The sequence below is a fragment of the Lissotriton helveticus genome, chromosome 2_1 (assembly GCF_964261635.1).
Source record: "Lissotriton helveticus chromosome 2_1, aLisHel1.1, whole genome shotgun sequence".
In the NCBI taxonomy this organism is placed as follows: Eukaryota; Metazoa; Chordata; class Amphibia; order Caudata; family Salamandridae; genus Lissotriton; species Lissotriton helveticus.
This window is the reverse complement of record NC_136059.1, coordinates 357,961,009-357,987,124: the sequence shown is the minus strand read 5'-3', so window position 1 is coordinate 357,987,124 and position 26,116 is coordinate 357,961,009. Positions and strand designations below refer to the sequence as shown.

At 48.7% G+C, this 26,116-nt stretch overlaps 1 protein-coding gene across 4 annotated transcripts in view; it reads left to right on the top strand.

Moving 5' to 3' along the window:
• Positions 1-26,116, top strand: part of CPLANE1 (ciliogenesis and planar polarity effector complex subunit 1) — a 2,766,109-nt gene that overhangs the window by 1,746,040 nt on the left and 993,953 nt on the right. For all 4 annotated transcript variants that reach the window (XM_078674971.1, XM_078674972.1, XM_078674970.1 and 1 more), the window contains exon 35: positions 4,124-4,314. In XM_078674971.1, coding sequence (XP_078531097.1) covers positions 4,124-4,314 — 191 coding nt within the window. The remainder of the gene's footprint in view (positions 1-4,123; positions 4,315-26,116) is intronic.

The following is a 26,116-nucleotide window of genomic DNA, read 5'->3' as shown; positions in this document are numbered from 1 at the left end:
ACTGTTCCCATTGGGCGCAGGGTCAAGACTGATTTGCATATGGCTGGGTCCAAACTGGAAAGGCATGGTGAGCAAAGAAACTGTGGATTTAGGCCCAGATCTTTGTACTGGGGTGAATGTATGACATTGTTCTGCATTCTGTCCATCAATAGTTCTTTTTGCAAAAATCTTATGAGCAGCTTTGGAAGAATTCCGCACTCCCTCTGCACAGGCCATTCAAGGTGGCCAGGATGCGGCCAACTACCTCATTAGGTCAGTCCTGGATACAGTGGACAGCTTAGGCAGAGTGGTTGATACTAGTAATCCTTCCGACCCTCACTTCTCTTCTTTAAAGATACTCCAAGAAGCCATTTTATTGCCTTTCCTTTCTGTCCAATTGCATCTTACACTCCCCTCAAAGTAGCTTTCGGAGAACCATTTTATTGCAGAAAGAAAAGGCTTTTTTGGACCAAGAAACCATAGCAAGAGGTCTTCACCTAAGAGATCAGAACTGGGTGCTACTCCCAATAATTCCTTGTGCCGGAGAAGGGCAGACCCTCCCCATACCAATCTAGACTTTCGACCCCCGCCCCCCGTTTCTCGATGCGAAAGGGCAAATTCAAGATGCTCATGCTGTGCTAGCCTCTACCTAGTCCAGGAGACTGGATGATGGCTTTAGACCTGCATAATGCCTATATTCATATTCCAGTCCTGCAGGCTCACAGACACTACCTGGGCTAGGAGCATGTTCAGTTTCCCATGCATCCTTTTGACCTCACCTAGGCCCCTCCGGTGTTCACAAAGGTGATGCCGATGGTCGCTCCAATTCTTCAGAGGTTGGAGTTTACCCACATCGACGACTGACTGTTGAAGGCGGGCTTGTCAGTTGTGGATCACTTCCAGATGACAGCAAACCTCATTACATCGCTGGGGTTCATGATCAACGTGGCAAAGTTACACCTGACTCCTTTGAAGTGGATCCTTTTCATCAGAACCATCTTGGACATGGTGCTCTTCCGGGCCTTCCCTTCAAATCTACGAATGAGGAGATTTGGCATATGATCCTGATTTGTCAGTCTCCATCCTGCGTCTGATTGCAACTGACTCTAAGGCTTCTTGGTACTCTTGCCTCCTGAATCCTGCTTCTCGACCAGCCAGATGGCACATGCAGGCTTTGAAGTGGGGTCTGATGTTTCAGTGGACCGAGCTCCTAGGGAAGCACTCCAATTCCATCTAGGTGTCGGAGGAGACTGCAAAATATCTGCAGTGGTGGCTACTTAACTGCAATTAGACCAGTGGTAGGCCCCTCTACCTACACGCACAGAGGTGATGATTGTGACAGAGGCGCTGCTGCTGGGCTTGGGAGGTCATCTGGGAGAAGTGGAGATCAGAGGACTCTGGTCTCTGGCAGGGACCGGCTTCCACATCAACTTTCTTGAATTGTGGGCCATTCTCCTGTTGCTGAATTGCCTTCCTGCTGTTCATCAAAGGCAGGGTGGTTCAAATCCTCGTGGACAACACCACCACCACTGTGGTATTGCAAAGTAGGGCGGGTGGGGTGCTGCGCTATGCTTGGTGCCAATGTGCCCCCGTAATTGGCTGGATCATCATGACTTCTTCCTGACATTACCCCACCTGACAGGATCCTTAAATGCCAGTGTTGACAAACTCAGCCAGTGACACCTAGTAAATCACAAATGGCAGCTACACCCAGAGGTGGCCTAGGGTATCATCCAACAAAGCAGAGAACCCTTGCTCAATCCTTTCTCCAATGCTGAAAGCTGGCAGTTTCAACACTTTTGAGCTCTCTCTCTCAGACCAATTTCGTTTAGAATGGAGGGTGGTACTCTTGTATCCTTTTTGACCCAAACTCTCCTGCTCCAAATTTTGGAGAAGATCAGGACCAATGGGGGACAGTTGTCCTAGTGTCTCCAGCTTGTGCCAGGAAAGTGTCTTGCCTGGAATTTCTGGGCAATAGCATCTATATTCCAATCAGGCTGAGGCTTTATGAGGCTCTTCTGTCACAGCAGCAAGGCAGGTTCTTAAACACAGGCCTTCACAGTCTACAACTAAGTGTATGGAGATTGATCAGTGGCAGTTGATTGCGTTTCATCTTTGTCCAAAAATAGTGGATGTCATCCAGGGGGCTAGAAATTCTTCTACAAAATCTCTTTATATGGTCGGTATGACGAGTTGGTTGCTTTGTGTGGTACTTTTAACATGAATCCATTGCAGGCCAAACTGTTGGATTTTTTACTGTTTATTTTGTCTTTGACCCAGAAAGTATGTGCAGTGGCCACTGTTAAAGGTTGCCTCTGATTATTTTTTCAGCTATCGAACCAGCTGTGTTTAAATCACCTGTTGTGATGCACTTCCTCAAAGGTTTGTTTCACATGTTTTTCCCAAAATCTTTTGTGATGCCTCCGTGTGGACCTTAACCTGGTCCTTAATTTCCTTATGTATACCCGGTTGAACCCTTACACAGCTCTCGCTTGTATTTCCTGACCCTGAAGGAAATGTTCCTGATCGCAATAACTTCAGCTTGTCGCATGAGTCTCAAGTTTGTTCAGTACAGCTGCCGTCCACACCTTCTTTCAGGTCAGATTGGTGCTACAGACTAGAGTGGCTTTTCAGCCGAAACTTGTGCTACTGTTTCTTCAGTCCATCCCAATCTAGACGTTCTTTGCTCTGCCTCGCTCCTCGAAAGAGGAGGAGAGATTCCATTGTTAGATCCCATAAGAGCTTTTACATCATTCGCACCAAAGACCATCAGATAAAGAATCAGCTGTTTGTGGGGTTTTCCGGGGAAAAGAAAGACATGGCAATGCAGAGGAGGATGCTATCCAGGTGAATAGTCTTCTGCATCTGCATTTAGATCTATTACGCGTTGGCCAAGAAGCAGCTCCCTGACGGATTAAGGGTTCCCTCCACCAAAGATCAAACTGCTACCATTGCATTAGCATGCAGAGTGTCTGACCTGGATATATGCCTGGCCCGCTGAATGGGCGTCTGTGTACACATTCACAAAACACTACTGCCTTGACACCCAGATCCTTTAAAAGGGCATTTTGACTTTTCGGTCCTGCAGGACATTTTGTTCTGTCATTCCACTGACCAATCACTAGAAAAGGTACTGCTTCGGTATCTATTTTAAAGGTGAGGAGTCTGTAGTGCTCTTTCTATTGCTAACCACAGATTCCATATTGCCCTCTCACGTCGCCGTTGTGTGGATTGGACTCTTTTTCCATCTAAAAAGGTTCCAATTTAGAGATCTGTACACTGATATGAACAATTGGTCTTTGGGCTCCGAGGGCACGGCAGTGTCTAGAAAAAAAACTGACATCAATGCGCTTGGATGGTGCATACATGCTGTTCCAGCCGTCACTTCCAGTGTAGAGTTGCATGCTGAGAGGGTGGCCACGATGGGATTTATTGGTAGATTCACATGCCGGTGCTAGGATGTATGGATGAAAATAACCTGAATTGAGTTTTGAAAATAGTCCTATGAAACGGCTGTCAGTAACAAGATGTTTTCTATTTTTTTTATAAAACCAAAGGATTCCCAACTTGACTTAACGGGAGATTCAAAAAACATATAAATGTGTAGTGTATATATGAATGCTAGAGCACTATACTAAAAGATAAGTAGCAATGTTAAGGTTGAATAGAGTGAGGTATTTCATAAACCAATTTATAAGGAAATGAACCAGCGAAGAACAGGTTTCAAGTGAGTATCTTAGCCACTGGAAATTCCAGTTGATGCTGTGATTTGTCCAGGTTTTTAAATCTAAGAGGAAACGTTTTTACTATGAGTACCTGCTTAGCTGGTAAGTGCATACTATTTTAACTAAGTGTGAGAAAAGAGAATCAATAATCATTTTGAAAGAATCCTGCACTATGTTTGTAACATTCTGCTTTGTCATGGTTTGTCTCTTCATTTTATAAGATTCTCAGGATTGTTTTTGGATGATAGTGTACTTCTGTAAATAGAGAAAGCTATATGTAAATATGATAAAGAAGGCGACATTGTGTATGTAACCATTTTAACTGCACGTTTCTTTACATCTCACATTCCAGATAATCACTAGTCCGATACTGAGATGTTTAATTCAATTGGTAATTGGTATTTATTATCTGCTATTAGGTTATATCTCAAGTTCCGCCTTATCAACCACCAAGACTCATACAACTTCAAAATATTATTGATTATAACCAAAGTATTCAGAATAAACCTCAGCAATTGTTCAGAGAGCCTATTGCTGGATCCATTCCACTGCTGAAAGCAAACATTGAACCTTTTGAACAAAGAGACATGAAAAGAGAAAGTAAAGGACGGTAAGTAGACCACAAAATTTAGGGAATTCCACTTCCCCTTATCTATAGCTTAAAATATAAATCTATAAATCAGAAAAAGTGAGAATTATTTACTGATCAGACACATTGCTAACTTGTAACCAAAGAAAAATATGTATGTAATGGGCATATGTAGGAACCTATATGTGGTAGGTATTTTCTGAAATAGTCTCAAAACCACGTGTTTAATGACTGTTATCTAGGCTTTGTTTGGTCTTGGAAAGGTGTTTGCACCATTGCAAGGCATGATTCCATTTGAAACATTTTGAACCAAGGCACTGTGTCATATTAGCAGTTGTTGTCTTCTCTGCCTTGTATTGTTTCTCTAATGTTGGTCATCAGACGTATGTCAAAGACCAGATAGTCCTGTTTCCAGCAGACAATATCACTCTGATGGGCCACATACAGAAACAGGGAGGTACACATTATCTGCATCCGTCAGAAATGTAAAAATAGATTTTGTACTACATAGGAATATCTACCACCTAGGAATCACATGAGTGGGGTATAAAGATGAAAATAGGTGGGGCCTTCCTCTAATGGGCCACTTTGCCACAAGCAAAACCAGGAAAATCCACAGACTTGTGTCCAAGTACTCGCTCCTCCTGACCATGGGGAATGCTTTTTGGATAAAGTGCTTAGTAATATTTACTTGCCCGTTACCATCTCTCTCTCATTCCATATATGGTCAGGAAGGTTAGACAAGCATCCATTGTGCTAGTTGTAGTTGCCTTGGTATGAACGTGATACAGTGAATTTACTCTAGTACATTGAAATCTGCAACCTCTCTGATTTACTGACCCAGCAATAAGGACAGGTTTTTCACCGGTATCTTAAAGTGCTAAATAGCAATTTGGCTCCTAAAGTCTTAGATTTTGATTTCTGGTGGATACTTTAATTTGCATCTTGGTTACCTATTAACATAATACTAGGTGTCAGACTGGATCCAGAAAACTTCAAAGAACTCGGACACCAGTAGAGGGGTGTTGGATTTGTATAGACCCTGGAGGAAGCATCAGTAGATGTCACTGAAGCCATATACCACCTGCCTCGGCGCCACACCATCACTTTCATTTTTCCAGGCCTTTGAAGCAGATCCAGAATTGGTGCTAGAAAGATGCCTTACCAGAAGCGCTCAGGCTTCAACCCTTCTAGGGACTGTGAAGGACAAATATCCATCAACAACTCCCACTCTATATGTTTCTCATGCTTGGGTTCCAGACTGACTCCAAATCCTGCTTCAGCGTGAATCCCAAGGCAATTAAGGAATGGGAGGCCAAACTTTTTGCAGCCTGTGCTTGCGATGAAGGGAAAGACCAATGTCATTTTCAGGCCCTTTCAAGGTCCCTTTCTCCCACTCCTCCAGTTAACAGAAGAAGCATAGGAAACACATGAAACATTCCAAAAGTAAGTCTCATATGTGCCCTCTCTCTGACTCTCACAGGATCTTCATCCTCAGAACTAGTTAGTAGTGGTCGAGCGGTCTGACCCATTTTCCTTAGGCATTACAATGTGAGGCGGACCTTGAGCCAGCTGACCTTCCCCCGGCACCAATAACTGTCTACCTAATTTTCCACTGCCAGGATCTGAAATAGCAGTGTTCTTCAATGATCTCTTTAATATCTTTACTGGGGTGATTGCCCTCTCTGGCGTGCTTTTTGGCCCCAATGCAGCCGTATGGCATGCCTGTGTTCATGCCTCTTGGCCCAACGCCATTCTGCGCCACATTTCTGCCACCAACCACTGGCCAAGCTCCCTTCTTGCTCTTCCGGTCCGGTGTCAGGGACTTTTTCTATGACACCAACAGACGGGGAATTCAAGTGTTTGATGGCTGAGGACAAGAACGTTTTCTTAGCTAGAATTATGGCGTTAAAATCTTTTAACACCATTTGCCTCTTATGGAGGTATACCAGGTCCCTGATGATATCAAGGTTTCATTTTCAAATGGCATTAGAGATGGCCAGAATACTTCAGGCCACATCATTACTTCCAGTCTCAAAACTGCGGATTCATTGGCCAATGCTATGAGGTCTTTAGTAGCGGTCCACCTCCATGCTTGTCTTCGCACGTTGGTGTTTTCCACGAATAGAAAAGCCATCTTCATGGACCTACCCTTTGATGGTGCCCACTTATTTAGAAATCAAGCAGATTCCACTCTCAAGTGATTTAAGGCTACAGCCAGATCCTTAGGCCTCCAACATTCTCCACCTGAGCTTGATTACATGCATTTGCTTAGCTTTTGAGGCTTCTCTATAGGGCTCAGCTTTTGCCAAGGCTAGTTTGCAGAGAAATAGGCGCAATAGCCACCAAACAGTCTGGTTAGTAAGATCAGAGGCAAGGAAAGAGGTAAGGCTCCTGATCCCTGCACCCAACCTCCTCTTCCTTCCCTATACCCCCAAGGAAAACAGGCCTAGTTTGCACCTTCCAGTACACAAGGAGCCTGTAGGAGACTAGTTCTCCTTTCTACCAGCCTGGAAGGCAATTACTTCGGGCCAGTGGATCCTTCAGATAACAGCCTTCTACCCTTTCTACAGGCTTCTCCTTTTCTTGCCCCTTTCCCATATGGAGACCATCTTCCTCTCCGGCAGAAAGAAGTGGCAGCACTGTTTCTGACAGAAACAATGGAGTTAGTGCCAGAGTAGGGGATTAGGCAACAACATTATTCTTGATACTTCATATGCCCAAGAAGGATGGTGATCTGGGTCTAATCCTTGGTCTCATGGTTCTGGAATTCTACCTTAGAAAGGAGAAGTTCAAGGTGCTAGCCTGCCATTGGAGGTGGGATACCTGATGGTGTCACTCGACTTGCAGGATGCTTACTTCCACATCCTGGTCCTGCACCACAATTGCCTGTGTTTTGTGGTGGGGTCCACCCATTACCAATTCAGTGCTCTCTTTGGTTTGACACTGGCAGCTCGAGTGTTCACCAAGGTGATGTCAGTGGTTGCAGCTTATTTCAGATGGTTATGTATTCCAAACTTCCTGTATTTGGATGAATGGCAGCTCAAGCCGAGTTGCAGGAGTTGGTGACGCATAATCTGCAGTAATGGTAATTCTTCTGGTCAACCTGGGCTTTTCAATCAACAGGCCCAAATCTCAGCAGGAAACCTCTCAATGCATCCTGTTCATATGCTTGGTTCTGGACACTACCATTTTTTATCCTTTTCCTCCTCCTCAGAGGGTTGATGACATCCATAAGATGGTTCCATCCTTTCTGGACGGCACAGGATTTCTAGTCCTGATGATCTTGTTACTGACACAGGGAAGATCTGTCCGTCACCATTGTGGTCTCATAGGATTCCTTGGTTGATGTGCTCTGGTGTGGGAACGAGATGAGCCTTCACCAATGGATGCCTTTCAGTTTCTTTCTAACCGTGGTAAAGGTAGTGACGGATGCCTCCTGTCTAAGGTGAGGAGCACATCTTGAGGGTCAGGAGATCAGGGTTCTCTAGAGGAGCAGGTGCTTCATATAAATTTGCTAGAACTGCTGGCATTTTGGCTGCCACTCAAGGCCTTTCTTCCATGCATTCCTGGTCAGTCTGTTCAGCTCTTGACAGACAATACAACTGCGATGTGATATGTCAACAAAGAAGGTGTTTAGGGTCTCTTCCGTCTTTGCCTAGAAGCGTTGAGGCTGTGGTTTTGGGCATACTGCCAAGGGATCTGGATTATTACCAACAGCCTGGTGGGTCTCTGAACGTCAGAACCGACAGCCTGATTTGGTGTTATAGTGCCAATCATGAGTGGCATATCCTGCCAGAGGTAATTTTCGCCCACGGGGGCTCTCCTTGAGATGACTTGTTCACCTCCTTGGAATATGATCAATGCCAGCAGGTCTGTGCCCTGCAGTATCCGTTGAAGGGAGCCTTGGGGTGCGGGAAGGGCACATTTCAGTTGAAGTGGAACTTCACCTGCAGTACGCTTTTCCCCCATATCCTTGATTCCTCAAGTTCTGAGCAAAATTTCCCCGCACCGGCCGTAAGTCATTCTCATCCCCCTGATTGGCCAAGGAGGCTGTGGTATGCAGACATTTAATGCTTCTCCATATGTCCCTAGCTCATGCTGTCTTGCAGACTGAACCTTCTGATAGATACATCTGCCAGTGGATTCCTCACCTTGTGAATATCCCCTGCGCAGCAGCCAATCGGAAACTTTTGTAGCTCTCCACGCCGGCGAGGTCATGGACGATGTCACAGAGGGTACGACTCCGCTCGTGACCGCGTTGACGTCACTGGATCCATAATAGGGCCTCGTCGGCGTGATGACGTCAGTTCCTTTTTTTCCGCGCCGTCGACGCCAACGATTTCTTGGGACTCTCCGTAGTAACATTGTTATTATAGTTGTTCTTGTCTGCTCTTCTCGTTTCCTTTTGAAGATGTCGTGAAGAAAATCTGGTTTCAAGCCCTGAAGGGAGTGTGGGAAGCAGATGTCCATCACTGATCCGCACGAGGACTGCGTTAGGTGCTTGTCTTCCGATCACGACGTCGATGGATGTGCGTGTTGCAGGAAGATGACCTCTAAGGCATTAAAGGATAGAGAAGCAAAGTTGTTTATTGCTAAAATGAAGAAGAGTAAGAAGGCGAGTAAAAGCAGATCGAGGTCGAGGTCGAGATCTCGTTCCGAGGCCAGGTCGGGCTCGAAGTCGGCGTCGGGACATTCGAAGTCGAAGAGACATAAGAGAAAGAAGCACTCTTCAAGGCGTCACTCTGATAAGGAACCGGCGCCAAAGTCGTCTTCGCCTCGACGTTGCAGCAGTGATGTCGATCCTTCTCATTCAAGACCAGTCTCGCCAGAGAAGGAAGTGTCTCCTGAAGTCGAAGTCTCTCGATCACCGACGCCGGCTCCATCGGATTCGGTCCATTCTTCGGATCCGGGTGAAGCCGAGCCAGAGCAAGAAGATCAGGAGCAGCCTGAAGAGGTTCCTTTGTCGGCGCCGACGGGCCCGACTCCAGGTACACCGGCTTCGGAGCCGGCGCCGGGAAATTATCCCCCTTTCCAGGCTCCAGGCCAAGACCCATCACACTATCTAAACGCAATGTATGGTGTCTTTGCAAGGGCTATGTACCCCTCTGGTGCGCCTGCGGGCCCCATAGGTCCTTTTGCCTTTAATTTGGGTGTTCCTCAGGCATATGCCCAGGCTCCATTTATGCCCCTTCTTCCAGCGACGCCGTCCTGGAATTTTCCGGCGCCGTACTGAAAATCTCCAACGCCGTATCGAGAATCTCCGGCGCCGTATCGAGAATCTACAGCGCTGCCTGTTCGTCCTCATTCGGCGCTAGCGGCGCCGTCGGATCCGCGGTCGACGCCGGTTCCGAATCCGATGGAGTCGGTTGTGAATCCATCGACTCCGGTCCCGAGGATCCACTCCAGGAGGGAGGCCCAAAGAGTTGTGGAAGAGGCACGCTATCAGAAGGACATGGAGGAAGGTGAACTTCCTGATTCTGAGGACTATTTTGCTGAAGTAAAAGATGCAAGTGGTCTTGCTGTCTCCCCTGAGTGGGATTTTTCTCCTGTTCCAGATGCTCCTTCTAAGGAGGTAGTCCCATATCACACCGTTGTGAGAAAAGCTGCAGAGTTATTGGACATTAATCTTCCAACCACTGAGTTTAAGTCCAATCTGTTGACTGAAGTGTTGCATTCTCCTTCCTCTGTGACTGAGCCTTTGTTACCATTTAATGAGGCAATTCTGGAGCTGGTGTTGGAGGTTTGGAAAAAAACTCTGTCTGCACCTGCAGTCTCTAGGACTGTGGCACGGAGATATAGAGTGGCACCGGAGGATCCAGAATTTTTGTCAGCTCACCCTTCACTTGAGAGCCTTGTGGTTCAGGCGGCTTGCTCAAAGAAGTTTTCAGGAGCTTTTCCGCAGGTTTCGGCTGACAAGGAGTCAAAAAGGATTGACCAGTCCGCTAAGAAGGTGTTCTCATCAGCGAGCATGGCGCTGAAGTCATCAAATGCAACTTGCTTGATGGGAAGGTATATCCATGCCCTGATGGATTCCTCAAAACAGTTGCTGCCAAAACTGTCTGATGATGACAGGAAGAACTTTCAGGAGGTTTTGGATGATACCCAGGCTGCTGCGCGGCAGGTCATTCAAAGTGGCCTGGATACTGCGGACTCGGTGGCTAGAATTATGGGCTCTGCAGTGGCAACGAGAAGTGGAGCTTGGTTGAAGTCTTCAGACTTTTCTCAAGATGTGCAGGCTACTTTGTTGGACTTACCATTTGACGGTATGGGTCTGTTTGGTAAGAAGGCTCATGCCGCACTTGAAAGATTCAAGGATAGTAAGGCCACGGCAAGATCACTTGGCTTGCAGACCCAGTCCAGAGGATCCTTTCGTAAATACAGAGGATTTGGGAAGTCATCCTTTCGTTCGCAAGATTAGCCTCGTCAGCAACAACAGCAGCAGCAACAAAATACGCTGTATAAGTCTTATAGAGGAAGAAGCAGAGGTCGTCCACGAGGTCGCCAACCCTCTTCCTCCTCTTCCTCTACCTCTCCTCCTATCGCAGCAGCAAAGCAGCCCTAGATTCCCCATTCCCAGTCAAGTTGGTCCTGTTGGGGGTCGGCTTACCCATTTTCTGCGGGATTGGGAATCAGTCACTGCAGACCAATGGGTTCTCAATCTTGTGGCAAATGGGTATGCTCTTCCCTTTAAGGAATTCCCTCCAACTTACCCTCCTTGTCAAGGGACTTGCTCAGAAGAACATCTCCGTCTCCTTCAGGAGGAGTGTGAGAAGTTGGCCTGATATGCAGTGCTCACTATTCTAGTGAACACTATGTATCAGTCCAGACAACCCTTATTGATGTTTGGTTGTAAGTCAACCTGATAGACCAGCTATCCTAGTAGCATGGACACGTGCAGTCTTTAGGCTAAACTCTAGAGGGCGTGTTAAGCCAGCTGTTTTACCATCACATATACCCCTTGAACACCAAGTGAAAGGACACCACACAAGTTGTTATGAAAAATAAAGTATATTTATTTATAACAAGACTACCCTGGCTCTTTATGAGACAGGGAGCTAAGCACACAACAAAACTCTTAAAGAAATACTTAAAGTCGCACAATTTACACAAATGCCCGAGGGGCCCGAAAAACCATATACTATACAAGTGGAATGCGAATTACTAGCAGGTAAGTAACTATTCTCATAGGCTTTAGAATCGCTAGGACTGGACTACTGAACCTCTAGATTACAAGCAGGAGGCCTAGGGACGTCGTGTGCAGAGTGGGAACTCTCACGCGTAAGGCGGGAAAAAGTCTATGGAGGCTAGTAAAAGCAAAGTTAGTGTTTTCGGGCGAACCCGACTAGGTAGGTCAAAAACGAAAGTGGATCTAGACACTTAGAGAGTTGGACTACGCTGGAGCACCGGAGTACTCGGTTTACCTAGCCCAGGGGCTGCGGCTGCATAGGGTTCAAATGTCGTCGGGTTTCTTCGTTGATGAACCAGGAGCCTGAAGGAAGAAGTTGCTGGCAGGCGACCAGTGAAGAAGTTCGTGGTGATCCAAGCCTGGATCGGTGAAGAAGGAGACCTGTAAGCAGAGGGGACCAAGTTCTGAATCACTAGCCAGTGATTTAGGTGGGTACCAGAGTGGCACCGGACGAAGTCACCTCAACCAGGTGAGTGGGCGCTGCTGGGCTCTGCAGTCTCTCGGACCAGGAGGCGTTGTCGGCGACCAGGATGGAGGTGCGAGCTGTCCCACGAAGATATCTGCTGTCGACGTCGCTGGACCCAGGATTGGGGCAACAAGTCTTGGCAAATGCAAGCCCACGCGGTGGACTTAAAATGGCGTCTGGAGTGGACCAGGAGGGTCCAGGGTGCTCCTCTGTTGGAGGGGAGCAAGGGCCAGTCTGGAGCAACCAGACCAGCGGTGTTTGTCGTTGAAGTTCGTCGTCAGAGGGCCACTAGCCAACGGGCAAGCGACCTGGACAACGCGGTGAGCAGCAAAGAGCAGAAGGGCCCCACGCCGATCTCGTGGATGCAAGGGGGCTGAACTTCGGTGCTGGAGCTGCTCAGGGTTGGGGCTTCTCTTACCCCAAAGCACTCGGTCGAGGGTCACTCGGGAGTCGTGCTGGGCAAGCGTCGTGCAGTCTTGAAGATGGCCGGTCCCTCGAGGTCTCGTCACACCCACGGGTCTCAGCTGGGCTGAAGATGCAGGTAGAGGTCAGAGGTGCCAGGGAAGCCGGTTCTCGTCGAGCTGGGCAGTCTTGATCCGGAGGAGAGACTTACAGCAGACCGCGATGCTTGGATGGTGCCTGCTGCTGCAGGGTGACTACTCCTTAGTCACAAGGGAGAAATCTTGAGAAGAGTCTTGAGTTCCTTTCGTGGAAAGTTGGTTCAGGATTCAAAGATGATCTGATTTGGAAGGGGGCCTGCTCCTACCTTTATCCTGCAAAAGGGGGCTGGCACGCGACTAAGTCCTGCCCTATGGGTGGGACTAGGAGGGGGGTGGTTACACCCCTCTCCTTTGCCGGGCTTTTCCCCAGATCAGGGGCTGGAGTGCCCCTGGAACTGGTTCAAGCCGGCCTATGCATAGTGAGCACCGGGGTGCCACTTGCAGTCACCTTCCTCTAAAGCCCTGCCTACCTAGGATACACAAAATCCTGTCTGGGACGGTGCTGGCACAGCCCCTGGCAGGAAACCCTTTGTCCTTGCCTCCTGCGCTGGGAGGACTCCCAGCAGCAGGAGGGCAGACTTGTGTCTCGGTGGCAGCATCCATCTTGTGGAGCTGAGGCTATGTCTGACTTTAACCGGGGTTACAGGTTACCAACATGTCGTGTCCCTCTAGAAGGATGGAATGCTAACCCCGTCGCCAGAATTGGCGAGGGGTTAGTATTCCAATTCGTATGACACCTTACTCGACATGTTTTGATAATGTTATACCAAAGTTAGCATATGACCGCGAGGTACATAATGCACTTAAGAGTATATGGTATAGCGTTATCATGGAACAGCTATTAGGACTTGGTTCCGCCAGCTGCAAACGGGCTCAGCTCATGCCAGAGCACCATTTCACATTATTCCACGCACTCTGCCTTCAGGATTGTTAAGGCCTGCCATAGGAGTGACTGATAGGAATATATGTGTCCATTTTAGGTTTAGATATAGGAATACTATATCTAAAGCAAAGGGTGATTACACCACCTTGCCCCAGCTGTCAAGCAGCCAGTTGTGTCTGATTTAGTTAGTCAACTCAGGGGTGGCATAATACATGCTGCAGCCCCTGGGAGACTTCTGGGTACACCTCTGCCCTGGTTACAGGGACACAAGAGAGGGCCCAGTGCCAATTCAGTACCTGGGTACAATTTGGAGTAGAGAGAACAGCTAGGCTGTGGGTCTGATTAGCAGGCCCACAGCCAGGGAAAGTCGTAAACCAGTGAAGCAAAAGCAAAAAATCTGGGTGATCATAGGATTGCAGACCCTACTCTCCTACATGACCCCCCCCCCAAACTTTGGGACAATAAGCTAACCTTGACCAGGTGAGTCTTCTTGCTCTAAGTGGAAATACCTGGAGAGCCCATCAGCATTGCCATGATCAGTACCAGGTCTATGCTCCACTGTAAAATCCATCCCCTGTAGGGAAATGGACCACCTAAGTAGTTTGGGGTTTTCACCCTTCATCTGATTTAGCCATAAGAGGGGCTTATGGTCGGTCTGAATCTTAAAGTGAGTGCCAAACAAGTATGACCTCAACTTTTTCAGGGCCCACACCACAGCAAAGGCCTCCCTCTCAATAGCTGACCAATTTTTCTCTCTGGGGGTCAGCCTTCTGCTAATAAAAGCAATGGGCTGGTCGTTACCATCAAAATTCAGCTGAGATAGAACAGCTCCCACACCCAACTCAGAAGCATCTGTTTGGACAATGAAGGTCTTGGAGTAGTCTGGACTCTTTAGGATATGTGCTGTGCACATGGCCTGCTTTAGGTCATTGAATGCTTTCTGACAGCTTGCTGTCCACTGAACTTTCTTTGGCATCTTTTTACTTGTCAGGTCATTAAGTGGAGTCACAATGGACCCATAATTCTTGACAAATTTCCTATAGTACCCAGTCAGGCCCAAGAAAGCTCGAACCTGAGTCTGGGTTGTTGGAGGAGCCTAGTCCTTGATGGCCTGTATCTTGCTCTCCAAGGGTTGAACCTGGCCTCCACCTACAAGGTGGCCCAGGTATACAACCTGTGTCTGCCCTATCTGGCACTTAGTGGCCTTGATAGTGAGACCTGCCTTCTGCAGTGCCTCTAACACTTTCCTCAGGTGGACCAGGTGATCCTCCCAGGTGGAACTAAAGACAGCTATATCATCAAGATATGCTGCACAGAAGTCATCCAACCCAGTGAGAACTTGATTCACCAGCCTTTGGAAGGTGGCAGGTGCATTTTTCAAACCAAAGGGCATTACCACAAATTGATAATGCCCACCAGGGGTAAAAAATGCTGTCTTGGGCTTGGCCTCCTCAGCTAACCTGATTTGCCAATACCCAGCTGTCAGGTCAAATGTACTTAAGTAGTTGGCAGAAGCCAATCTATCTATAAGTTCATCTGCTCTTGGTATTGGGTGGGCATCAGTCTTAGTGACTGCATTGAGGCCTCTGTAGTCTACGCAAAACCTCATCTCTTTCTTACCACCCTGGGTGTGAGGCTTTGGCACTAGAACTACTGGGCTAGCCCAAGGGCTATCTGAGGGCTCAATGACTCCCAGCTCCAACATTTTCTGCACTTCTGTCTTGATGCAGTCTCTGACATGATCAGGCTGTCTGTAGATTTTACTCTTGACAGGCAGACTGTCTCCAGTGTCAACTTCATGGGTACACCAATCAGTTTGACTGGGTGTCAGAGAGAACATATGTCTAAAGGATTGCAGAACTTGTCTACAATCCTGTTGCTGATGTTCAGAGAGGCTGCCACAAAAGACAACACCATCTACTGATCCATCATCAGGATTCTGAGTGAGCAGGTCTGGGAGAGGGTCACTCTCTTCCTCCTGTCCCTCATCTGTGGCCATGAGCAAGCTCATGTCCTTCCTGTCGACATATGCCTTGAGCCTGTTCACATGGAGCACCCTGAGGGGGCTCCTGGGAGTTCCAAGGTCCACCAGGTAGGTGACCTCTCCCTTTTGCTCAATGATTGTGTGGGGCCCAGACCATTTGTCTTTGAGTGCTGCTGGGGCCACTGGCTCCAGCACCCACACTTTCTGTCCAGGCTTGTACACAGTCAGGACAGCCTTCTGGTCATGCCAAGCTTTTTGGAGTTCTTGGCTGGTCTCAAGGTTTTTAGATGCCTTCTCCATGTATTCAGCCATCCTGGAGCGGAGACCAAGTACATAGTCCACTATGTTGGTTGCAGGCTTTTTGAGAGGTCTCTCCCATCCTTCCTTCACCAAACACAGGGGTCCTCTTACAGGATGCCCAACAGAAGTTCAAAAGGGCTGTAGCCAACCCCCTTCTGTGGGACCTCTCTGTAAGCAAACAAGAGGCAGGGTATCAGGACATCCCATCTACGCCTGAGCTTTTCAGGTAGTCCATGAATCATCCCTTTGAGGGTCCTGTTGAATCTCTCAACAAGCCCATTGCACTGTGGATGATAGGGTGTGGTGAACTTGTAGTTGACACCACATTCCTTCCACATTGCAGTCAGATATCCTGACATGAAGTTTGCACCTCTGTCAGAAACAACCTCCTTAGGGAAGCCCACTCTGGAGAACACTCCAACTAGGGCCCTTGCCACTACAGGTGCTGTAGTGGTCCTAAGTGGAATAGCTTCAGGATACCTGGTGGCATGGTCCACCACCACCAGTATAAACTTGTGCCCTGATGCTGTCTGGGGTTCCATTGGACCAACAATGTCAATCCCCACTCTTTCAAAGGGAACCCCCACCACAGGTAGTGGTATGAGGGGGGCCTTTGTTGTGCCACCTGACTTACCACTGGCTTGGCAAGTGACACAGGAGCGACAAAACTCCTTGGTATTCTCATTCATGTGAGGCCAGTGAAAGTGTGAGACAAGTCTGTCCCAAGTCTTTGTCTGACCTAAGTGACCTGCAAGGGGAATCTCATGGGCCAAGGTGAGAAGGAAACCCCTCTGAGACAAGGGGATGACCAGCCTCCTGGTTGCACCAGGCTTGGGGTTTCTTGACTCAGAGTACAGGAGTCCATCTTCCCAGTATACCCTGTGGGCACCTGTGGCGTTCCCTGCAGCCTCATCAGCAGCCTGCTGTCTGAGGGGTTCAAGGGAAGGGCAGTCTAACTGTGCCTTCCCCAGGTCTTCTCTGGAGGGTCCACCTGAGCCCAGAAACTCAACTTGATCAAGTTCAAGCTCTTTAGGCTCAGTTTCCCTCAGCTCTCTCAGATCAGCCTCCTCAGAGACTTGATCCTCAACCTGGGGCAAGGGGGAAGGCAATGCCTTAACCCTACTGCTCTTCTTCTTGGAAGGTGTCTGGTCCATTGTTCCAGGATCCAGCGCCTGTTCAGTGGGGCATCTTCTGGCCTGTGACCTAGTCACAGCAAGCACATGTGCTGGCAAGCTTAACATTTCCATGTGAGTCCTCTGCTCCACTTCTGATCATAGTGATGACTCCAAATCATTGCCCAACAAACAATCCACTGGGAGGTCTGAACTAACCACAACTTTCTTTTGGCCACTTACCCCTCCCCAGGAGAAAGCAACAATCGCCATACTATGACTGGTAGTGACGTTGCTGGCATTGGTCACCAGGAAATCTGTACCTGGCATGATCTGTCCAGGGTCCACAAAGTTAGGTGTCACCATGGTGACACTGGCACAAGTGTCCCTATAGGCCTGAGCCATTTTGCCATTTATCAAAGGTGTCTGCCTGTATTTGCCCAAAGTATTGGGACTGACATCAGGGGACATATCCATATCCCCTGTACAGACAAGGACAGCCTGAGTGAGTGTGCCAACTAAGTTGTCAGACCCCTCAGTTCCCAAGGTTAACCCAACTATTCCCTTGGGAGGTGCACTACCACTACTGACTGTACTAGGGGGTGCAGTTGCCTTAGGGGCTGTAGTGGTAGGAGTTTGCCCTCCTCTTTTGGTGCACTCACTAAACCAGTGAGACTTACTTTTACAGTACTGGCACCACCTTTTTGACTGGCCTTCTTGAGTCTTCTTTTTCTGCTGTGAAGCCTGACCCCCACCCTCTTTGGTTTGTTGGGGACCTGTTGAAGACTTCTGGTCATTTTGTTCACTCTTGTTACTACCCCTTTGGTCTGCTTTCTTCTGACCACCCTGGTTCTGAGTCTGGTTCTGCTTGACCCTTGTTCTGACCCATCTGTCTGCCTTCTTTCCCAATTCTTGGGGAGAGGTCAGATCTGAGTCAACAAGGTGCTGATGCAACAACTGGTTCTGACAGTTATTTAAAATCTGCTCTCTCATGATCAGATTGTACAACCCTGATTAATCAGTAACCTTACTGCCCAGCAACCAGCCTTCCAAAGCCTTAGTGGCACAATCCACAAAGCCAGACCAATCCTGAGACTGAATTTTCTGGGTATCCCTGAACAGCAACCTGTACTGCTCAGTGGTTAAGCCAAACCCATCAACCAGTGTATTTTTCAGGACTTGGTAATTGTTAGCATCCTCAACTCTAGTAGTGAGGAGCTTATCTCTACCTTTGCCTTCAAAGGAGAGCCACAGTATAGCTGCCCACTGACTTTGGGGGATGCACTGGACAGTGCAGGCCCTCTCCAAAGCAGCCATACACTTGTGGATGTCATCCCCTTGTTTAAAGGGGGGCACTATCTTACTCAGGTGTTTAGTATCTAAACTCCTTTCTTTATCTCTTGGGAGATTGCTGCCACCAGTGGGGACTACCCCACTCACCTTCTGCTCTCTAGCAAAGGCAAGCTTCTCTTTGGCCAGGGCAAGTTCTTCCCTTTCAATCCTCAGATTAGCCTGTCTCATCCTTGCTTCATGCTCTATTCTCTGAGGAGAAGTCAATCTCCTCTGGGGAGAATTCCTTCTCCTCTGAGAAGAGGCATTAGAGTGCAGAGATCTATTGGAGTCCCTAGAATGAGATCTATCTCTTCTAACTCCAAGGTTAGGCCTCATTAGGGTCAGCACTGGGGGTCCCCCAGCTCCTTCCCTAAATAGGTCTAAGTTGGCCCTAGTATGTCTGCTGACTAACTCAGACCTCTTGTCTGCCTCATCCCCAGAGAGTTCCTCTTGATCCTCCTCAACTGCATTTTCAGTGTCAAGGAGGTCTGGATCACCACTGGTACCCTCTAAGGCTGGCATATTCCCATCTACATGAGAGGCTTTCCTAGCATCATATGTCTCTAAGAGACCTATCAGAAAGGGAATGGAGGGGTTAGACCCCTGTTTCAGTTTCCTGGAGGTACACACTTGTCTCATCTCCTGGAAACTGAGAGCTGCATATCTTGATTTGACCTGTGGAGGGTCAATAGCCACAAGGGGAGTCTCAGTAGACATGCTTTTCTAGTGAGGTGTAAGTGGTGCACTTACCTACACTATTTGTTTGCCTACTGATCCCTTGCTAAGAGTTGTAGTTTAGGGTGTGCTAAGCCCTAGGAGCTACAACACCTGGTTCAGTAGAACTCAGAGTATTCTAAGTTAAGTTATATGTACCTTAGTACTTATGTGATCTTTCAAATGATATTCTTAGGATACGTGTGGTAAAACAACAGCAAGCTCAAATCCCAACCGCTGCTTACCAATGTGAGAAGTTGGCCTGATATGCAGTGCTCACTATTCTAGTGAACACTATGTATCAGTCCAGACAACCCTTATTGATGTTTGGTTGTAAGTCAACCTGATAGACCAGCTATCCTAGTAGCATGGACACGTGCAGTCTTTAGGCTAAACTCTAGAGGGCGTGTTAAGCCAGCTGTTTTACCATCACATATACCCCTTGAACACCAAGTGAAAGGACACCACACAAGTTGTTATGACAAATAAAGTATATTTATTTATAACAAGACTACCCTGGCTCTTTATGAGACAGGGAGCTAAGCACACAACAAAACTCTTAAAGAAATACTTAAAGTCGCACAATTTACACAAATGCCCGAGGGGCCCGAAAAACCATATACTATACAAGTGGAATGCGAATTACTAGCAGGTAAGTAACTATTCTCATAGGCTCTAGAATCGCTAGGACTGGACTACTGAACCTTTAGATTACAAGCAGGAGGCCTAGGGACGTCGTGTGCAGAGTGGGAACTCTCACGCGTAAGGCGGGAAAAAGTCTATGGAGGCTAGTAAAAGCAAAGTTAGTGTTTTCGGGCGAACCCGACTAGGTAGGTCAAAAACGAAAGTGGATCTAGACACTTAGAGAGTTGGACTACGCTGGAGCACCGGAGTACTCGGTTTACCTAGCCCAGGGGCTGCGGCTGCATAGGGTTCAAATGTCGTCGGGTTTCTTCGTTGATGAACCAGGAGCCTGAAGGAAGAAGTTGCTGGCAGGCGACCAGTGAAGAAGTTCGTGGTGATCCAAGCCTGGATCGGTGAAGAAGGAGACCTGTAAGCAGAGGGGACCAAGTTCTGAATCACTAGCCAGTGATTTAGGTGGGTACCAGAGTGGCACCGGACGAAGTCACCTCAACCAGGTGAGTGGGCGCTGCTGGGCTCTGCAGTCTCTCGGACCAGGAGGCGTTGTCGGCGACCAGGATGGAGGTGCGAGCTGTCCCACGAAGATATCTGCTGTCGACGTCGCTGGACCCAGGATTGGGGCAACAAGTCTTGGCAAATGCAAGCCCACGCGGTGGACTTAAAATGGCGTCTGGAGTGGACCAGGAGGGTCCAGGGTGCTCCTCTGTTGGAGGGGAGCAAGGGCCAGTCTGGAGCAACCAGACCAGCGGTGTTTGTCGTTGAAGTTCGTCGTCAGAGGGCCACTAGCCAACGGGCAAGCGACCTGGACAACGCGGTGAGCAGCAAAGAGCAGAAGGGCCCCACGCCGATCTCGTGGATGCAAGGGGGCTGAACTTCGGTGCTGGAGCTGCTCAGGGTTGGGGCTTCTCTTACCCCAAAGCACTCGGTCGAGGGTCACTCGGGAGTCGTGCTGGGCAAGCGTCGTGCAGTCTTGAAGATGGCCGGTCCCTCGAGGTCTCGTCACACCCACGGGTCTCAGCTGGGCTGAAGATGCAGGTAGAGGTCAGAGGTGCCAGGGAAGCCGGTTCTCGTCGAGCTGGGCAGTCTTGATCCGGAGGAGAGACTTAGAGCAGACCGCGATGCTTGGATGGTGCCTGCTGCTGCAGGGTGACTACTCCTTAGTCACAAGGGAGAAATCTTGAGAAGAGTCTTGAGTTCCTTTCGTGGAAAGTTGGTTCAGGATTCAAAGATGATCTGATTTGGAAGGGGGCCTGCTCCTACCTTTATCCTGCAAAAAGGGGCTGGCACGCGACTAAGTCCTGCCCTATGGGTGGGACTAGGAGGGGGGTTGGTTACACCCCTCTCCTTTGCCGGGCTTTTCCCCAGATCAGGGGCTGGAGTGCCCCTGGAACTGGTTCAAGCCGGCCTATGCATAGTGAGCACCGGGGTGCCACTTGCAGTCACCTTCCTCTAAAGCCCTGCCTACCTAGGATACACAAAATCCTGTCTGGGACGGTGCTGGCACCGCCCCTGGCAGGAAACCCTTTGTCCTTGCCTCCTGCGCTGGGAGGACTCCCAGCAGCAGGAGGGCAGACTTGTGTCTCGGTGGCAGCATCCATCTTGTGGAGCTGAGGCTATGTCTGACTTTAACCGGGGTTACAGGTTACCAACATGTCGTGTCCCTCTAGAAGGATGGAATGCTAACCCCGTCACCAGAATTGGCGAGGGGTTAGTATTCCAATTCGTATGACACCTTACTCGACATGTTTTGATAATGTTATACCAAAGTTAGCATATGACCGCGAGGTACATAATGCACTTAAGAGTATATGGTATAGCGTTATCATGGAACAGCTATTAGGACTTGGTTCCGCCAGCTGCAAACGGGCTCAGCTCATGCCAGAGCACCATTTCACATTATTCCACGCACTCTGCCTTCAGGATTGTTAAGGCCTGCCATAGGAGTGACTGATAGGAATATATGTGTCCATTTTAGGTTTAGATATAGGAATACTATATCTAAAGCAAAGGGTGATTACACCACCTTGCCCCAGCTGTCAAGCAGCCAGTTGTGTCTGATTTAGTTAGTCAACTCAGGGGTGGCATAATACATGCTGCAGCCCCTGGGAGACTTCTGGGTACACCTCTGCCCTGGTTACAGGGACACAAGAGAGGGCCCAGTGCCAATTCAGTACCTGGGTACAATTTGGAGTAGAGAGAACAGCTAGGCTGTGGGTCTGATTAGCAGGCCCACAGCCAGGGAAAGTCGTAAACCAGTGAAGCAAAAGCAAAAAATCTGGGTGATAATAGGATTGCAGACCCTACTCTCCTACAAGGAGGTTCTGTCTTTGTTAAAGAAAGGCGCGATAGAGGTGGTTCCAGAGCAGGAAAAGGGTCAGGGATGCTACTCACGGTATTTCCTGATTCCCAAGAAGGATGGCAGGCTTCGTCCAATCCTGGATCTCAGGATCTTGAATCTTTATCTGAAAAAAGAGAAGTTCAAGATGCTTACCCTTGCGCAGGTTCTTCAGGCGCTGCTGGAAGAAGACTGGATGGTGTCGCTCGACTTGCAGGACGCGTATTTTCACATTCCAATCCTGAAGTCGCACAGGAAGTATCTCCGTTTTACGGTGGGGTCGCAACACTACCAGTTTGCGGTCCTTCCATTTGGTCTTACTACTGCGCCTCGAGTCTTCACCAAGGTGATGGCAGTGGTGGCAGCCCATCTCAGGAGGTCGGGGATTCCTGTATTCTCCTATCTGGACGACTGGCTGATCAAAGCAGAGTCTCCAGAGAAGGTGCTCCATCATTTGCAAGAGACAACTCAGTTGTTGTACAGGTTGGGTTTTTCGATAAATGTACCCAAGTCTCACCTGGTGCCCTCACAGCGCAACCTGTTTATAGGGCAGTACTGGACACTACTGTTTGTCGGGCATTTCCTCCTCCTCAAAGGATTCTCGACATTCAGGAAATGATTCCTTTGTTTTACAATGGAGCGGTCGTTCCAGTCCTGAAGGTCCTTCGCCTGCTCGGTCTGTTTGCTTCCTGCATTCTGCTGGTCAACCATACACACTGGCACATGAGGGCGCTCCAGTGGGGCCTCTGCAGGCAATGGTATAAGCATTACCAGGATCTCAGGGAGTCTGTGAGGATCTCCAGAGAAACTGCAGCGGATCTGTCTTGGTGGAGCGTGGAGGGCAATCTGTCACAAGGAAAGCCCTTTCATCTGCCTCCATCGGTTGCCACAGTGATCACGGATGCCTCCACTCTAGGGTGGGATGCTCATCTGGGGGATCTGGAGATCAAGGGTCTTTGGTCTCCAGAGGAAAGGTTGCTTCACATCAACCTTCTAGAGTTGAGGGCAATTCGTTTGGCACTCAAGGTCTTCCTCCCTTCCCTTCGCTGTCAGTCGGTTCAGGTCCTGACGAACAACACGACCGCGATGTGGTATGTCAACAAGCAGGGAGGAGTGGGGTCGCAGTGTCTCTGCAGAGAGGCCCTGCGTCTCTGGTCCTGGGTTCAGGACCACCATATTTGTCTGATGGCAAATCATCTGGCCGGAGTACTGAACGTTCGCGCAGACAGTCTCAGTCGGCAGTTCTCAGCCAACCACGAGTGGAGGCTTCACCCAGAGGTGGTTCGTCAGGTCTTTCGGATGTGGGTAACTCCTCAGGTGGACCTGTTCGCCACTCACGAGAATGCTCACTACCCCTCAATCTGCAGTCTCCAGTATCCGTTGCAGGGAGCTTTGGGGGACGCGTTTCAGTTGAGTTGGGGCTCACGACTCCTTTACGCGTTTCCTCCCATACCCTTGATTCCTCGGGTTCTGAGGAAGATTCGCCAAGACCGGGCCCAAGTTATGTTGGTCGCCCTGGATTGGCCAAGAAGGGTCTGGTACACAGATCATCTCCACCTCTCCTCGTGCCCGCCGCTCTGTCTCCCTCTCAGGGCAGATCTCCTCTCTCAGATGGAGGGGCAGGTTCTACACCCCCACCTCCAGACCTTACACCTTCATGTCTGGAGATTGAACGGGGCAACCTGAATTCCTTTTCTCCCCCCCGCCTGATGTGGTGGATGTAATTCTTTCGGCCAGGCGTCTTTCCACCAAGTCCATCTATTCCTATAGGTGGTCCAAATTTGTTTCCTGGTGTGGAGAGAAATCTATTGACCCATTGAGAGCTCGTTTGTCTAACATACTTCAGTTTGCTCTTTCTTTGGCCCAGCAGGGTTTTGCTCTGGCGACTGTAAAGGGATATTTATCGGCCTTGTCGGCTTTCCTTTGTTTGCTGGACAAGCCGTCATTATTTAAGTCACCTATTGTATTACGCTTTATAAAAGGTCTTACCAACAAATTTCCTCCAACTCCATTTATTGTGCCTCAATGGGACTTGAATCTTGTCTTGACCTATTTGATGGGTTCACCCTTTGAACCTTTACACAAGTGTCCCATGAGACTTCTGTCTTTTAAGACGGTCTTCCTTGTTGCAATTACCTCGGCAAGGAGGGTAAGGCAGCTTCAAGCTCTTAGTTAGAAACCCCCGTTTCTGACCATTCATGCTGAGAGAATGGTACTTAGGACCAGGGCTGCTTTTCTGCCTAAGGTGGTAACTCCCTTCCATCTGGGGCAGTCCATTACCCTTCCTACCTTTTATCCTCCCCCTCACCCTTCCAAGGAGGAGGAGCGGCTTCACCGCCTAGACCCTAAGAGGGCAGCGAGTTTCTACCTCGATAGGACTAAAGACTATCGTGTGGACGACCAGCTTTTTGTTGGATTTGCTGGCTGTAAGAAGGGGAAAGCGGTGCACAAGCGCACGTTGTCGAGATGGATTATCCTGTGTATAAAGATCTGCTACGCCCTGGCTGGTAAGGAACCTCCAGAGGGTATAAGGGCTCATTCTACTAGAGCAAAGTCATCAACATCTGCTTTGGCTAGAGGTGTACCTGTAGAGGATATTTGTAGAGCCGCAACTTGGGCCTCCCTCCACACTTTCGCAAAGCATTACTGCTTGGATACTGAGGTGAGTGAGGAGGGACGGCCACTTTGCGCGCTCTGTCCTCCAGGATTTCTTGGTATAGCAGAGTGGACACCCTCCTCCGGGAGTGGGGACTACTGTGGGATTCTATTCACAAGGTGAGGAATCCACTGGCAGATGTATCTATCAGAAGAACAAGTTACTTACCTTCGGTAACGTTTTTTCTGGTAGATACAGTATCTGCCTGTGGATTCCTCACTGACCCACCCGCCTCCCCGTTGTCCACTCTTCTATACCTGCTATGTGTATATTTAAATGGATGTATTATGTATTCATGCATATTGCATTGTTTTCACACTATGTGTGTTGGTTTGAATACTGTGTACTATGTATACTATTACTGTTTATGTCAGTCCGTCCGTGTGCCTCGGGGGCACGGAAAAAAGGGCGGAACTGACGTCATCACGCCAACGAGGCCCTATTATGGATCCAGTGACGTCAGCGGGGTCGCGAGCGGAGTCGTACCCTCTGTGACGTTGTCCATGACCTCGCCGGCGTGGAGAGCTACAAAAGTTTCCGATTGGCTGCTGCGCAGGGGATATTCACAAGGTGAGAAATCCACAGGCAGATACTGTATCTACCAGAAAAAGCGTTACCGAAGGTAAGTAACTTGTTCTTCTCTTCTAGTCGGAGGGAATGGTTCTTCTCCAGTATTGGGGTGTCTTTCATAGATTCACATGCCTGAATCATTCCCCGTCGTCGGAGTGGGAGTCTCACGGTATATAAAAAAGCAATAAATATGCACATAATAACTAAACACCTTTTTAACAAAAAACCAGGAAGTAAAGTAACCCAAAGCTACCAAGAAAAAAGTTCCACATGTATGACTATCATAGTCATTATACATAGTCCAAACTGCAGCCAATCAGGTGACAGCACACACCAGAATGTTCTCCCCAGAGGCTCAGGCTCTCCGATTTTCTACCGCACGTCGTGTGAAGGGAGTCTCCCTGAGCTCTGCTCAGTTCTTCTCAAATTTCTTCAGGATTTTTTATTTTTAGGATGTCTTCCTCTAAGAAATCATTATTCAGGCCTTGTGAATCTTGTGGTAAGCTCCGGCTTTTCTCAGAAGATCCCCACAAGAAATGCATCTACTGCCTGTATCCGGATCATCAAGTGAAGGACTGCAAGATATGCAGGACCTTCCCTCAAAAGACCCTCCTGGATAGAGAGGGCCGCTTTCTTCTGTAACTACAGAAGCTTAAGGACTAGGACAATCCAGTTTCTGAGGTAGGAAGTATTGCCTCTGGGTCATCTGTGGCCTCTAGGAAGAGAGCTGCTGAGGAGGTTTTATCTTCTCCTAAGGCCAAGGTTGTGAGGAAACAACAACCCTCAAAGGGTTCAGAGAGGCCTACCACTTCTAAGGCTACTCCTCCTGTCAAGAGCAGACCTTTGCCTTCCACGCCCCCGAGAAGATCAGTCAAGATTTTGCCTCCAAAACCAACTTCTTTGAAGATTCTTCCTCAGAAGAAGACCCCGTCATCGACGTCGCTGACCCCTTCGTCGAAGATTTCGGTTGACGCAACGTCCACATCAACGGTAACTTTTTCATCACCTAAACCTCAAATGCTTATGTCGTCGGCGTCATCCCCGTCGACGCTGGCCTACGTCTCGGTGAAACCCATATCGTCGACGAAAGAGACTGCGTCTACTCCTATCGTCGGCGCACCGTCGACGACCAAGATCAAG